The 15,630-nt window shown below is 51.6% G+C and overlaps 1 protein-coding gene across 2 annotated transcripts in view; it reads left to right on the forward strand.

Moving 5' to 3' along the window:
* RARB (retinoic acid receptor beta) overlaps nt 1-15,630 on the forward strand; it is a 164,099-nt gene that overhangs the window by 128,576 nt on the left and 19,893 nt on the right. For both annotated transcript variants that reach the window (XM_046001560.1, XM_046001561.1), the window contains exon 4: nt 7,912-8,072. In XM_046001560.1, coding sequence (XP_045857516.1) covers nt 7,912-8,072 — 161 coding nt within the window. The remainder of the gene's footprint in view (nt 1-7,911; nt 8,073-15,630) is intronic.

The following is a 15,630-nucleotide window of genomic DNA, read 5'->3' on the forward strand; positions in this document are numbered from 1 at the left end:
AACCATCTCAGATGCATGGGCCGTGGAGTGGTCTCCACCCTCTTGATGGGAGGGGCTGCGAAGCCAGTGCAAACAGGGCAGAAGAGGAAGACACAGAGGATTAGTCATGGTGGCATGGTGGCAGTCAAGCCACATGCAAACATGGCCCCCATTTCCTGGCACTCCGGAGCCACCTAATTTTCTGGTTGGGCCGGGTTTATCAAAGGGTCATACTCCCCAAGAGGAATCGCTGAGCCTCCTCCTCAGAGTTTTTTGCAGGCTAAGTCAAGTACCTCATTTCTATTTTTAAAAAAGTGTTCTAAGAGAGAAAATATAAGAATGGCAAGGAGAACTGAAATTCACTTTCTGAAAATTAATTGGGTGTAGAGAACAGTAGGGAAGAAAATTTTAACCATTAGAATTTATTGTGATAGAGATTGTTGTTTAATATTTGAAATCCTGTAACTCGCCATGGAGAAAATATATGACACAGAGCAGGATACAGGTTTATCTGGAACAATCTGCTGCTGGGAAATTTCTTCTTGTCATCCCCATACCCCAGTCAGATGCTGCTTTGAAAGGCAGTCCATGTGCCAGGATCACTGCTCAGTCATTTACCCTAGATGCGTGGATCCTGACTTTAAGATGACAGATGCCTGAATCTGAGACTGAAGTTAAAAACAAAAAAAGTGACCACACAGTCTTTCAGATATACGAGGGCACATTGAACTTTAACGAACTTCCGCACAGTAAACTTCAGTTTGATATGTAACAAAAAACTTGCTGCCCACGGTATGGCTTATGGGAATTGATGCTGAACTCTCCTTTCTCTACATTAAGCCCTTCATCTCAGCCCCCATCATGTGGGATAGCTCTGCCACAAGCACAAAGCCAAGGACACATCCACCTCCCATGGACAGGATTTAGGGAGAGCCGTCACTGATAGTAAGTAGCCCATCGCTGCCAGAGCGAACGTGCAGAGAGGGTCCACTGATTATGAAGGAGCTGCTCATCATCAAAGCTCTTGTTTTCTTAACATCACGCAGGAGTGTTTTATTGTCCCTCATCTCTGGAGTTGAGTTTAGGCTGTTTCCTATAGTCCATACAAGACCCTTGTCCGAAGGAAGGGACCTGTCACTTGTAACAAAGTCTCTAAACTCCAAATCTCTCATCTTGCAAGGATGGCCACCACATGGGGTCTGCCTGGAAAGGAATATGGCCACAGCAGGGCTGGCCATGGCAGGCCAGACAGAGGAGGAGGAAAGTACTTGGAAATTAAAGACAAAAGAAAGACTCTCCCTTTGAAAGGAGCCCAAATCTCCATATCTAAAAGCAACCAGTGAGAGGAAAACGTGTTTAAAATTGTTTTGAAAGTTCTATTCGTATAATATACCACTTTAACTAGAAAGAAGTATTTGGCATTGGTACATTCTGATATTTCAGGGATTTTCTGTAAGTGCTTTGAATAACTCTAAGAAGCTGAGCTAGGCTGGTAGATCCTTATTAAACTCTCAGAATGCTACGTCCAGACTATTTCCCCCATGACTTGAATATTTAATATTCTGTAAAAATTCTAAGTATGCTCCGTGCTCTATTACTAACCCTATGAAAGCTAGGCCATCCCTTACACTTGGACTTGTGGCGAAGGGCGGGGCAGGGGTCACTCTCCAATCATAGGACTGTATTCACCTAACGGACATGCACAGTGCCCCACCCTCAGCGGCCTCAGAAAGGCAGGTCCCTGGCCAGAACCTTGGCGGCAGCCTCGTTCACTAACCGCCTTTCTCTGTGCGTGTTCAGACGTCTACCAGCGCTTCCGTGGCGAGCGCTGTATTAGGTGCAAGGCAGAACCTCTACTTTAAAGGAGATTTGGATCTTGACGGAGTATTCATTCAGCCCAGCCCTACAGTGGGACCTGCCAACCCCCAAATCCTGAAATCGTGGGAAGAGTATGTCTCTGTTCATCATAGATCGGCCTGCCTTCAATTCCATTCGTTCGCAGTTCATTTTCAACTTGAGTTCAGAAAATTATTTTTCAAACTAAGATTAAACTGTTTTGTGTGTGTGTGTGTGTGGTTTTCTTTTAAGGTATTAATGTGTTAGTTACAGGCTCTCCCCCAGGAGAAGCAACCAGATAGCACAAATCACCAACTGTGACCCATTATTCCTGTAGTTAGCAAGGTGAAGAGTCCAGATGAATGGATTTCAGGCTTTAATATTCGAGCAAGAGTAAATAGACCATTATGCTTCCTTTGCTAAACTGAATGTAGAGAACTTTATGGGAAAAAACACCGTCGATCGTATTTCCCTTTCTCCCTTCTCTCTCTTTCTTTCTTTTTTTTTTTTTTTTGACGTCAAGGAATTTTTAGCGAAACGCTGTTTTCGTCTCTTCCTGAATCCAAGTGAAATCTACGTCTTCTGCATGTTTCCTGCGTTACAGTTTTATTGTGTGCGTGGAAATCAATATTCCAGACACATGCACAAATGCACACATTAAAATGAACATGACTTCATTTGTTTCTATGATTAGACATTCAAATAAAAGTGCTTGGGTGTCTGTTTTCATATTCATAGGTCGAGATCCGTACATCAGAGGTATTTGTATAAGTGACACTTTTATTACATTCATTTCATTTGCAATATGATAGTGGATCATAAATATGTTACTTTTATGCCACCAAATCTGATTTGTAGCACTGGGCCCTCACAAGGAGAATACTTGATATTTTATGGAGCACCTTGCGTCCAAGATGTGCTTTGCAGACATCAGGCCCGGCTCTCCCAGGTGTGTAAATCACACTCGTGACCCTTTGGCTGCCCCAACTGCTTTATCAGCCTGCTGGCTCATGCTTCCGGGGCTGGAGAGTGGTTCCTGAATCCCATACAGGCCTGGAGGGGGTGATGAGACCTTTGCTTTCTAGAAGAAAGAGGCTCAGGTGAGCGCTGTGTTGCGCACACAGGCCCTGACGGCTGGCCAGACTCTGCACTTAGTCTCAGGTTCACCTTGTCCTTCACAAAGGAGATTTTGAGCCCCCACTGTGGGAAGACGCTGTATTAGGCCTTGGGGAAAGAGAGAAAATATGACTTTGCCTTCCAGATACTTGGCACCCTCCTTGTGATAGAGGCTCTGATGCAGAGGTGACAGTATGCCTCCACCCCATCCCAGTCCCCATGCTTTCCCAGGGACGCGCTGGGCCTGAAAGTCGCTTGTCCACCCCGAGATCCGTCACAGGTGTGTTGGCGTGCATGCCCGCCGACATCACCTCAGTCCGACTGGAGGAGGAAGCCGCCAGCTGCCCCTGGGGCTGAGCATCAGGTGTGCAGCCCAGACACCCCAGGCCCCACCTACCTTCCCATCCTGGATCAGCATCCCACCGCCCGCCCCGACACGCACACAGGGCATCCCCCTCCGCACTCACTGTGTGGCGGGATCGCAGGTGTGCGTGATATGACCAAGCACGGGGGTTCCAAGTGAGGGCCCCAATGCCCGGTCTCCTGAGTTCAGATCCCCACTCCATCATTTACGGGGTGCAGGCGATTTAGCCTTCTGTGCCTTGATTTTCTCATCTGCAAAACAGGTATAAAAAGCAAGTTCCTTCTCAGCTTGTCAAATAGCCTAGTAAGAATAGAAGGTCCTGGAAGGACCCTGTGGCAGCTCTGGTAGCCGTGATGAGCATTTCCAGTATTCGAACACCACTCCGGTATGAGTGACAGCACACAGCACAATAGCGATGCTGGTATTATTACTGCTCCTATTGCTGCTGTGTGATCACTGCCTGTCCCCTCCCCACAAGTAAGTCCATGGCAGCAGCGACCATCTGTGTGGCTCGTCCCTGCAGCAGATGGTACATACTAGATGCTCAGAAAATATCCAAAAGAGTGAATGGACAGACAACGAAGGAACACATGAGTCCCATCTGCTCATTTAGGGCCTCTACCAGGCGGCTTCCTTGGAAACATCACTGCCACTTGCAGCCGTGGGCCTCAGGGTAGAGCCCACAAACCCTCTGTGTCCCGGTCCACCCTTTCCACATGGGAGGGCCTGGGAGTCTCCTTCCTGTATGACCAGCCTGCGGAAGCCTTTACAATAGACGCACTGCTTCCCCCACATCGGAGTGCTTGCACGCACATCTCTGGGAGGGTGCTGCTGCCCTCCCAGGGGCTCCAAAAGGAGCCAAATCCCCCGGGATGGCCGTGGAGCCCAGGCCCCCTTGCAGCCCCCACGTCACCCCCATCCCACGGCTATTTCCTCAAGGAGGCGAGCTCCTGCCCTGCGCCAGATGCTGCTCACCATGAGTCCCCCGCAGCTGGACCGAGCCACTGTCCCCAGGCCCTCATGGTGTTCCGTGCCTGGCCCAGGTCCCGCGTCTGCCATCCACAGCCGTTTACAGCCACTGAGCAAAGCAGTTGTTGAAGCTATGCGTTTAGAAGACTCGTCCGTCTGCTTCTGACCCTTTATGTGATTGGGGCGTTACCTCCAGAGGGGTTGTGGCGTCTCCTGTGGCCAAGGAGTTCCTGATGGAACCGGGAGTCCTCTGATTGTGGACATAGCGGGAGAGATGCTCTGCCTTGCATGGACAATGCTGTCTGGAAGGGAGACTGAGGTTACACAGCAGTCCCCTGGCACCTGGGCAGCTGCTAAGAGCACTCAGAGTTTGGGCCTTGAAGCACTGAAATGGAGCTCTGGCTTTACAGCTGTTATTTTAGCAAATGGTGGGTGCTGTCTGCCAAACAGGGGCCCCACTCAGTGGCCTGCTATGGATCACCAAGGCCCCCTTCCCGCCTGGCCTCCCCTGTCCCTTTCTAGCTTGGCATCGACACTCAGTGGGGGCAGCTCGCCCCATGTTGTTCCCACCTCACAGGTAACTTCTGGGGCCCTGTTTTCTCCCATGAGTTTTCCAGGCAGCTGCAGGTGGATGGGGGGCGGAGAAGCAGAACGCTGAAAAGTACAGACACAGGTCCTCCAGACCTGCCTGGGGATGGGATTCTGGGTAATTTGTGTGCATGCGTGCGGTTCCTCCCTCTGCTTTTCTGTATGTCCCACTGAAATCTGGGCTTGACCACTTTCAAACGGGGATCTTGGGCCTCAGGCTTTGAGAGTGTGGACATGGAATTTTAATGCCTCCCTCATGCAGTTCCCTGTGGAATTTAGGGAACTAGAATTCATGGGGATGGCGGGGCCTGGCCAGGATCAATAGTAGCATTACTCTTACCTCTGTGTTAGGTGGTCAGAGGTGCCATCTTGGCTTCTGAATCTGGTCAGAGCAGTTCCTAGTGTTCAGTGGCTTGTGGCCTCCCTCAGGGGTCTGGGTTTTTGTTATTCTCATGTTAAGGTACAATTCGTATAGTGTAACATTCAGCCTTTTAAAGTAGCCAGTTCAGTGGTTTGTAGTATGTTCACAAAGTTGTACAGCCATGACCACTGTCTCATTCCAGAATATTTTGATCCCCCTTCAAAGCAGCCCCATGCCCGTTAGCAGTCACTTCCCATCTTCCATGCATCCCAGCCCCTGGCGACCACCAGTCGGCCTTCTGTCTATGGCTCTGCTTTCTCTGAACTTCGCACAAATAGAATCATACAGCATGTGGCCTTTGGTGACTGGCTTCTTTCTCCGAGCGTGATGTTGTCTGGGTTCACCCATGTTGTTACGGGTGTAGTACTTCACTCCCCGTATGGCCAAGACTGTGCCATTGTGGGGATACGCCACGTCTTGGTTTCCATTCACCAGTTGATGGGCGTGTGGGCTGTTTCCACTTAGGAGCTATTCTGAAGAGAGCCATTGGGAACAATGGTGTACACGTTCTGCATGAACATTTCTTTTCTGTTCTCTTGGGCAGACCCAGGAATGGGATTGCTGGGTCATAGGGTAACTCCCTGCTCAGCTTTTGAAGGGACCGCCAGACTGTTTTGCTCAGGGATCTTTTCTAGAAGGACCCTCACTGCTTACATACAGTGTTTGTATTAACTAGCAAAGAGGGTCATGGATAGGAGCCAGGAAAGGAGGGGGTGGCTAACTTGTGCTGAGAGCCCATGGTGCTCTCATACAAGGCTTCTGCTGCAGCCTCCCCTCACGACCCAGACTCTGTCCTTGAGAAGAGCCACCGGGGTGTCTCTGTGGCCATGTGCTCCCCTCTTCCTCTCTCATGACCCCACCTTTGATGACTGTGTTCTTTACTTTCTAACTGCTTTCCACCATACGCTACCCTCGCCCTGCATCCTGTACCTGCTAGGAATGGTCTGAGCACTTGGCCAGTCTGTCTGCCTTTACCCACTCACCTTAGATCTGGAGATGTTCTGAGCCAACAAACAGTGTTGCTTCAGAGTCCTGGGGGAAGAAAATCATCTGGAGGGGTATTGTTTTCTTCTCAAACATGTCCGCTCCCTTAGGAATTAGTGAGTCCAAGCGAAGAGAGCACGTGGCTGTGTGTACAAACATCCTTTGGTCTATCTGATGCTCACTTTGTTCGTCTGTAAAATGAGTTTAAAATTGCCTACCTGATAAGGGGATTAAGTGAGGTACTGTGGACACAGTTCCCAGTACATGCTTGAGACACTCAAGAAATAGGAATATTCTCACGGACTGCCCTCCCTCCTAGTCAGGCGTCAGTGACTTGTACAGACACTGGCATGGCTCAGTACCATGCATTCCCAGCTGTTTCCTTGCACCTCACTGCCCTCCCCATGCCTGCCTTTGACTCTGCCCTCAGCTGCTGCCCCGGGGAAGGGCCTCGGGATCCTCACAGTGGAGACCCAGGGAGCTGTGAGTTCTCAGATCACCCTGGGTGCTCTCAGGGAGGCAACGCAGGCCAAATCCTCTTAGGGCAGATCGGATTATGACCTGGGTCATTTTGCAACACAGATTCCCAGGTCGCCGTGGTGGCATACACGGCCAGCCTGGCAACCCCTGGGTCCCCAGGGAATGTGGACTCCCTGGAGGGTCTTGCGTGGTCTAGTTTTACCTGTTAGCTGCTCTGGGTTTCAGTTTCCTTCCCCAGGAGATCCACCGGGGGCCAGAGCTTTGCATTACACTCAGCTGAAAGTCATCTGAGAACTCTGTGCTGTGAGGGAAAGCCTGGGCTTCCACCGCGCCGGGCCCTGGGGCCTGACTCTGCCTGGCACCATGTGCAGCTGAGGCAAAGACACACCGGCTGAAGGGCCAGTGGGCCGGCCGAGATGCCAAGGAGGGCGCTACAGATGACCAAGCAAATAGTGAATGGACAGGTCGCTTTCCAGGCCAAGGGCTCATGCTGCAAAGATTATTATTTTAAAATAACTTTTTATAACAATAATTAATATTTCATTTATACATTATACATAATGTATAATTTGATACAGTATGTATAAACAATAATAAAAGACTACATGGTTAATACCAAAAGTCCAGGAAGCAGAAAAGCATGAAGGGACAAAAATCATCATCCCTTCACCTTTCAGATGAATCTCTTCAAAAGTGTCAGTTTATTTGGAATACCAAACAACGGCAAAATCCAGAAGAGTGAGCCAGAAATCACTAATTATGACACGACCAAGCTTTTGTTCAGCAACGTGTCTCCCAGGCCAAAGTGGTTCCCTTGTAATGCCTCGTGAGCCATCCCCTCTGGAACCAGGGGGACTGTGCTTGGAAAATCGTCCCTTTGAGAACCAGTCCACATAGAAAGGCCAAGCAAGCAGAGACCTCAGCCTTCTGGGTGAGCCTGACCTCTCTTTAAGAGTGGATTGGCAGGTGCACGCACAGAAAGGCACACCTTCCTCTCTGCCTGGCCCTTCTGGCCACCAAGCCTCTCTTCTTGGGAGATGTGTTTATGGCTCCTTTTGCCACTGTTCTGTAAGTGTCAAGTGAGTCCAGGCAGCATCAGGAAATGGAAACTTCCAGCTCGGGCAGTGCAGGCCCAGCCCTTAGTAATCCATGATTTGTCTTCTCTCCTTTCCAGCTGTCAGGAATGACAGGAACAAGAAGAAGAAGGAGCCTTCGAAGCAGGAATGTGCAGAAAGCTATGAAATGACAGCTGAGCTGGACGATCTCACAGAGAAGATCCGCAAAGCCCACCAGGAAACCTTCCCCTCGCTCTGCCAGCTGGGTAAATACACCACGGTAAGAGACGCTTCCGCCCAGGCTGTGGGAGGATGGCTGCGGGGCCATGTGTCCATGCCCACCCCCTTCTTCCCTCTCCCCTAGGCCTAGACCCGGAGGGGATGTCCACCCAGATTTGGCCCGGGACATGTGTGTGGGCTGAGTGGGGCTCTGCAGTGGCCTCCTCCCTCCACATGGCAGCCTTCGGGCAGTCACTGAGTAGGATGGCTCTTTCCTCCACTCCGGTCGGGCATGCGTGCAATCACTCAGGAGCCAAACTGAGCACTCATGTGCCGTGCTGTGTGCGAGGTGCTGGCGACGCGGGTAGGTAAGCTCAGGTTGCTGCTGCAGGGACATGCAGTCTGGTGAGGGAGACCCAGGGAGCCTTCGGTGTTACAGGAGTCACAACAGACACCTGTACAGAGCCCAGTGCGCACCTGGAGGGGACGCGGGGCAGTGGTCTCAAAACACCCATCCAGCTGTAAGATCCAGCCAACATAATGGGAGCCCTCTTGAGAGAGGAGGTGGAACCCCTGAGCCAGAGCCAGGCAAAGCACAGACGTGACTCCTCCCTCGAGAGGCGGGAGGTCCTGCTGTGCTCCGCAGAGCTCCATTAGAAATGACTTTCACCACAGGTAGAAATAAAGAGAAGCCAGGAGGGAGAGGATGGGGGATCAGGGTTTGGTGGTGTACGTTGACTGGTCTGCGGTATGTCGCTGGAGACACATGAGGTACTTCAATTTTTTAAACTGATTTTTGCATGTATTCTGTTCATGGATGTCAGTTCGTGGTGCGTGGTACAAGGTAGGCACTTGATGAGTATTTGTTGCATGAATGAATAAATGAATGCATGAATGAATGAATATAACTAGAATGCTATTCTGGCCTCCTTAAGTAGCTTATGTTGCTTGCCTAAGATGCTGGTAAACGTACTTTTAAAATAATCCAAATTATCACATTTGCTGGTTTGGTGCCTGGCGTGCTAGAAAAAGAATAGGATGATAGCTCCTGAAGATTCCGAGACTTGAAGTGTTGATGCCGAAAGGAGGACAGTGAGCACCAGGGCTGGGAAGCTGTTGGGGGGCGGGAGGAGCACCTTGCCTACAGGCTCTGACTCAGTCGGGTTGGCGGTGTGGGGGGCATTTCTATCAAGTTTCCGGGTGATGCTGCTGCGGCTGGGCTGCCTTCCGCATTCTGCGTGGCAGGTGCCTTTCATAGCCAGACCCAGGATGACCTTCTAGGGCCTAGCCAGGCCCTTGGTGTCAAGGAGAACGAGAGACATCGCGTGCTTCAGCTACCCATGTGGGAAGCCGTTGACCTCCCCTGCCAGGCTGGGGTGAGGGCTTGATTTCAGTGGACAGGCCCTGCTGAGGTTGGTGACCGCTGGCCCAGAACACAGAGCAGGGTGAGGCTGGACCGCATAAAGGAGCTTTCATTTTAACCCAGGAGTAAAGCAGGTCCATGAGCTAAGAGGTGGTGGAGGGTGATGCCTTTTCTCAAGGGTGGGGGTACTAGAAGCCAATGAATGTGGTTCGCCTCCTGCTCAGCCACCGATCAGCTGGGTGACAGTGTCAAGTTATTGACTTCACCCAGCCTCCTTTCTCCCATCTGTAGAATGGGGATGATATAAAATGGTTAGAAAAATTAAGTAATTCATGAGAAGCTTCTGTTGATGGGACCTGGAAATGTCTGTGTGACAGGGATGGGGTAGGCTCACCAGCCACCACACGTCCATTCCCTGGCTGGGAACTGATACTCGGGGGGCCTGGCCCTGTGCCAGCTGCATCAGACACTACAGAGAAGGAAGAGGATTAATAACCAGTGCCAAGGAGCATCTCATTTATTCTTCTTAGAGATATTTATGATTTCCCATTGTTCCAGGCAGTGTTTGGGCTGAGTATCAAGGCACGTACATCCTGACTTAGGAAATCAGTATCTCAACCGAGGATGGGCCCAGGGGAAAGGACAGAAGGTGGTGAGGGGGAGTGGTGAGAGTGTTGGGAGGGAGTGGGAAGTGAGAAACAGCTTTTGGGTGGCTCGGTCAGTTAAGTGTCTGACCCTTGATTTCAGCTCAAGTCATGATCTCAGGGTCATGAGATCAAGTCCTCAGGGGAGAGGGGGGACGTCTGCTTGAGATTCTCTCTCTCTCCCTCTCCTCTCCCCTTGTGCTCATTCTCTCTAAAATAAATAAATCTTGAAAGAAGGAAGGAAAGGAAGGAAGAAAGAAAAGGCCTTGTAGAGTCTTGAACATTGATTGAGGAATTTGTATTTTAATCTGTAAATACTGGAGAGCAAGAGACAGTTTGCAGTCAGGAGTCTGTGTTATTCTTATCACCATTATAGTTACAGTTAGTATTTATTGAGCATTTACTATGTACCAGGGACCATGCTAAACACTCTAAATATTCATTCTTTGACTCCTTACAGAACATACAAAGCAAGTATTGTTGCTTCCATAATACAGATGAATAAACTGGGGTGTAGAAAGGCCAAATACTGTGCCCCATGTCTCATAGCCAATAGGTGGAACTTGAACGTGAAGTTCTGAGTCCAGGGACAGCCCTTTTAGCCACGTGCAGGGCACTGACACTCCTGGGGGAGCCCCCACCCAAGAACAAAAAGAAGCGGTGGGTGAATGCCCCAGCTTCCTTACCCCTGGGGATGATACCTTCTCTCAGCCATTTCCCAGGAGTTCCCAGCAAGAAGAGTCCAGGAGCCCACAGGGATGGTCTTTACTGGCTGCCTGCCTTTCCCAGACTTCTCCTCTCCACCCCTCCTGCAGGGCTTCCTGGGACCTCTTCCCTTTCTGCACCTTTAAAACACACACACACACACACACACACACACACACACACACACACACACACACCCTTATTTATTTGAGAGAGAGAGCGTGGGGACACTCATGCATGCACATGTGAGTAGGGGAGGGGCAGAGGAAGAGAATCTCCAGCAGACTCCCCTGCTGAGCCCGGAGCCCAATACAGGACTCGATGTCACGACCCTGAGGTCATGACCTGAGCCGAAACCAAGAGTCAGACACTTAACATTGACTGCACTAATCAGGCACCCCTTTCTGTGCCTCTTTTGATCCAGCGAGGAGCATGGAATACAGCTTTTCCCTCTCCTGAGAGTGATCTTTAGCTACATGGCAGCCAACCTCCTCCCAGAAGCACACTGCCCGTTTGTGGGATCGAGGCGGCTCTGATACAGTCTCTCATCCGGCTTTTAATTTCGAGTCTGTATGCAGATCTAGCTCAGTTTTTATTGTAAGCAACTCCAAATCCTTTCTGCAAGTAGGCGGGGATATAAATAAATAACAGCAGCCATAACACATTCTCGGCAAGCCCTTAGTTCCGAGTTGAGCTTTTTTTTTTTTTTTTTTTTTTTATAAAAAGAGCTTTTTTTAGACGGGCAGTTGCTTCCACTGCAAGGAAACTTCCTGCCATCTTCACTAGCCTGGCCTCCTTGTCAGATGCCTTTGGAATAAGTGGGCAGAGAGGAATTAAAAAGGCAGCTAGCCGCCCACCTACAGACTTTTTTGGAAGAGTAGTTCCCTTTTCTTTTCTAGTTAGGGTAGATTCGGGAGGCGTGGCCCGGCCTGCGGAGACAGCAGGACTGGGTGGGGAAGCAGGAGCATTTACCCACTGCCTTCCACACCCAGGCCTGGGCAGGGAGCTCACCTCCAAACTTGAGAGCTAGACTCTTTGGGAAAGTTCCTAACCAGTGACCTCTAGGTACCACAAACCAGGAGGCGTGGGAGGGGGATTCCACAGGGAAAGTGGAAAGCGAAGCAGCACCTGTTTACAGATAAGTCTCCAAAACAGAATGAAGAGGCAAACCGAAGGGAGCAGCAAGCCAGCTCTGAGGCTATTTACTCTTCTTCCTGAGGTCACACCCTAAGCAACTGCGCCGTTTGGGTTTCCAGGCTTCACAGAGCCAGGGTCAGATTTTGCCTGTGCTACGTAAGATTCATGACCTTGGACTCGTCACAGGAGCCTCAGCCCTCACTCTGTATCATGGGGTTTGCGTGGCACCCACGTCTTGGGATTTCTGGAAGGGTTAAGTGAAACAACTGTGTCAGAACTCCTTGCACAGTTTCTGGCAGAGAGAGGTACACAGTGGGCAGGTCTCCTCTTGATGGTGCTATGAACGGCGTGTTGTTTTTTCCAGCCACGCACACAGGTTCGGGAAAAGTGAAGTGGCAGGTGGGCAAGCGAGGCAGTCTCCAGGCAGCACGACCCCAGCCTGGGCAGCTCTCTCCCGCTTCCCCCTGCTTTGCGGTGTGTGTGCACCGTTCGTCACCTTGCAGAGCGTGATGGGCAGAAGCTGCCCTCCGAGGGGCTCATGAAGTTGAGCCATAGAGATTTAAGGAGCCCTTAGTCTACTCAGAAAAATGACCACCAACGGAATCATTAAACCTCTAAAAGACCTTTCAGGAAACGAGTGCTTGAGAAAAGGAAGGATATTGTGAGCAGTTCTGGCCATTGTGGACTTGGCTTTCCTTCTAGAAAACCAACACTGGGATCAGCCAGAGAATCAGAACCTGACCACCCTCAGGAGGTCGGCCTCCCAGGAGAGATGCACCTGGGAGGGGGGTACCACAGGGGCGTCTGGAGGCCCGAGTTCTAATCTCCACTCTGCCGCCTCCCAATTGGCCGACCTTGGACGGTTCTTATCTTTTGTGAGTCAGTTTCCTGCCAGTAAACATACCTGCACCTCCTGTATCACGGAGACGGTTCTTTCATTTTCCAGTACATGTTTACTGTATCCCTACTGTATTCGTCTGCTCGGGCTGCCCTGACAAAGCACCGCAGACTGGGTGGCTTCTGTCAACAGTGATTCATTATCTCACAGGTCCGGAAGCCCGGAGCCCAGCATGAAGATGTCAGAAGGGCTGTGCTCTCTCTGGCGGCTCTAGGGAAGAATCCTTCCTTGCGACTTCTGGCATCTGACGCTGGGGGCAATTCTTGGCACTCCTCGGCTTGTGGAAGCATGACTCTGGCCCTCTGTCGTCACGCGGGCTTCTCCTGTGTATTTCCAGGCCATCCTCTCTCTGCGCATGTCTGTCTCTGTCCAGATTTCCCTTTATAAGGGCACTCACTGGTCATGCTAGAATGAGTCCTGCCTCATGACCTCATTTTAAGTTGATAACCTGTGGTAAGACCCCATTTCCAAATAAGGTCACATTCTGAAGTTACCGGGGATTAGGACCTCAACATATCTTTTGCGGCAGCGGTGGGGGGGAGTGGTACGAGGTTCAACCCGGAACCCCTGCTGAGCGCGGACCCGGAGTGCATGGACACGTACCCTTCTGTGCTCGCAGCTCTTCTGTGAAGTCTGGCTGAAAATCAAGTGTTGTCACATATTCTGTGAGCTTTTAGAAGCCCCTGGCAGTGCACATCACAAGTCTGTGGCTTTTAGTGAAAAATGCCCTCTAGGCACTGTGCTGCCTTCCCCGGGATCTTACTGGGTGGTGGAAAAAGGAAGACATTTTCGGTCGAGGGAATAGCATGGGCATGGCGTGGAGGTTGGCAGAGGAGGGACTGGGTGCAGAGCCCAGGGAGACAGGCCAGGGCTAGCCAAGAGCGGGGCCCTTGTGAGCTTAAGGTATGTGGGCATTGGCCAGAGAGAGCCAAGTAAGATCTCTCGGCTGGAGAGGCAGTGCCCACACGGTGAGCCCTGCCTGCTTTGTGCCCGGCCAGAGGCTTTGGCAGGCGAGCAAGACAGAGCTTTCCTTCATTCTTAGATGTGCCCGTGGCGTTAGTTCCAGAAGCCATCTGTGGTCCTTCAGAGCAGCTGAGATCACCCCAAGATCGAGCATCTCCTGGACATCCTCCAAAACACTGATCTACACCCTCCAGCTGGTATATTCCAGAATCTCTCCCCCTGCCCTTCGCCAAGGTCCCTGAGTCTCTGAGATCACCAGCAATGAAGGGGCTGTGGCTGTCCAGAGGGGCCCTTCCAGTCTCATGTACTGGTCCCGGAACCTTAGGCAGTGGGGGTGCAGAGCACCCCTAAAATATTACTTTTCAGGGATATCATGCTCGCTCCTAGCCAGACTTCCTGGGAGCTCTTGGGGAGGTCCTTCGAGACCCTTGTTCCTTCCCTCTTCCCATTGCGCGTGGCCTGTTGCTTGGAGCCCTCTCCGCCCATGGGCTGCTCCATGCCTTGGAGACAGTGCCTGTCTTTCCAGCGGAAGCTGCTGCAGCATTTCCCTACCTGTTGGAAGCATCCGGTTCTGCGAGAATGCTAAAAGTGTGCTGGGGGTCCCCATGCCTCCCTCTTCCCACTGATGGAGGGACCCCCCGCTGGTATATTCCCAAAGCCGTAGTGTCTGGTGCTGATATACATATTTGTGGACCGCAGAGAGATGCTGGCCTGGCACATCGTGTTCTCTTCATAAGGTGCCAGGGAACTTTCAGCCACCTCCTGGAAGCTTCCAGCGTTACCAACCAGGAGGGAGATCACAAATGCAATCGCAGGGCCTAGAAGACAAAAGCAGAACATAAGACACCCCGGGAACAAGAGGGCAGGTGACAGGGTGTAACAGTGGGGAGCGCGAACACTGGAGCCGCACTGCTTGATGGCCATCCTGAGCCTCCGCCTCACAGCCGAGCCTCTGGCACGACTGACTTCACTTCCCCAGGCCTTGGCCTCCACCCCAGCCGATGGGATGAGAACAGCCCCTGCCGGCAGAGGGCACCATGAGATTTAGAGGGAGCTGGTTGCGAAGCCCTTAGAAGGGGGCCTGCCCCCCAGGGTTATGGCCTGGGACATGTGTGCCCTGGAGACATGGAATGTGGATGACAGTCGCCATCTGCAAACATGACTCGAGAGGGCGTCAGCCCGTCTAGGTGGTCGTCAGCCTGTCCAGGTGGAGGAAGGGCAGATTCAGGCCTAGGGAAGGAGGCACCCGACAGATGGCCCCAACATTCCCTGGGAAACTTCACTTCTTACTGTTGGGAAGAGTTTGCCTTTCCTCCTTAGCTGAAAAGGAGCCACGAGCAGGCCTGTTTCAACCACTGTAGCATCCAGCAGCTGCCACAAACGGGAACTTCAAAATCACCCGTGATTCCGTCTTCGTTTGTGGGTCTTGTTCTGCAAGTAACGGAAATCAGAAAAGGGATCCCTTTTGCGTCACCAAAATGGCCATATAATTGGATTTCCTAGTGCGGTTGGGCGGTGCTGCTGCGAAAGAGGCCCCGGGATGCACCCCTCCATAGGGCCCCTGCCGCACAGCACTGTGGGAAGGCAGAGTGGGGGGACCCGCCTGGACAGGGGCTCCCACCCCCTGAGGAGGAGCAGGGGAGGGAGAGCCATAGTTTGAGGAGGGCCTGCCTCTCACCCCCGTGGCCAGGCTGCTCATCAGCCCTCAGCCAGGGCCTCCCTGACCACCCCAGCCTCTCACTTGCCTGCTCCCCCAGTTTTCAGAAGTGCTGCCGAAAACCCACACTTCCCTCAGCGCGCCCCATCACCACGTTCATTACCAACCCAGACAAGCCGAGCTGTCCTTTTGCTGCGGCTGGCAGATAATATATAAGCCATTTTAAACCTCATGCCTATGAATCGAGCAACC

This window comes from Meles meles, chromosome 4 (genome assembly GCF_922984935.1).
Source record: "Meles meles chromosome 4, mMelMel3.1 paternal haplotype, whole genome shotgun sequence".
NCBI classification, from domain to species: domain Eukaryota; kingdom Metazoa; phylum Chordata; class Mammalia; order Carnivora; family Mustelidae; genus Meles; species Meles meles.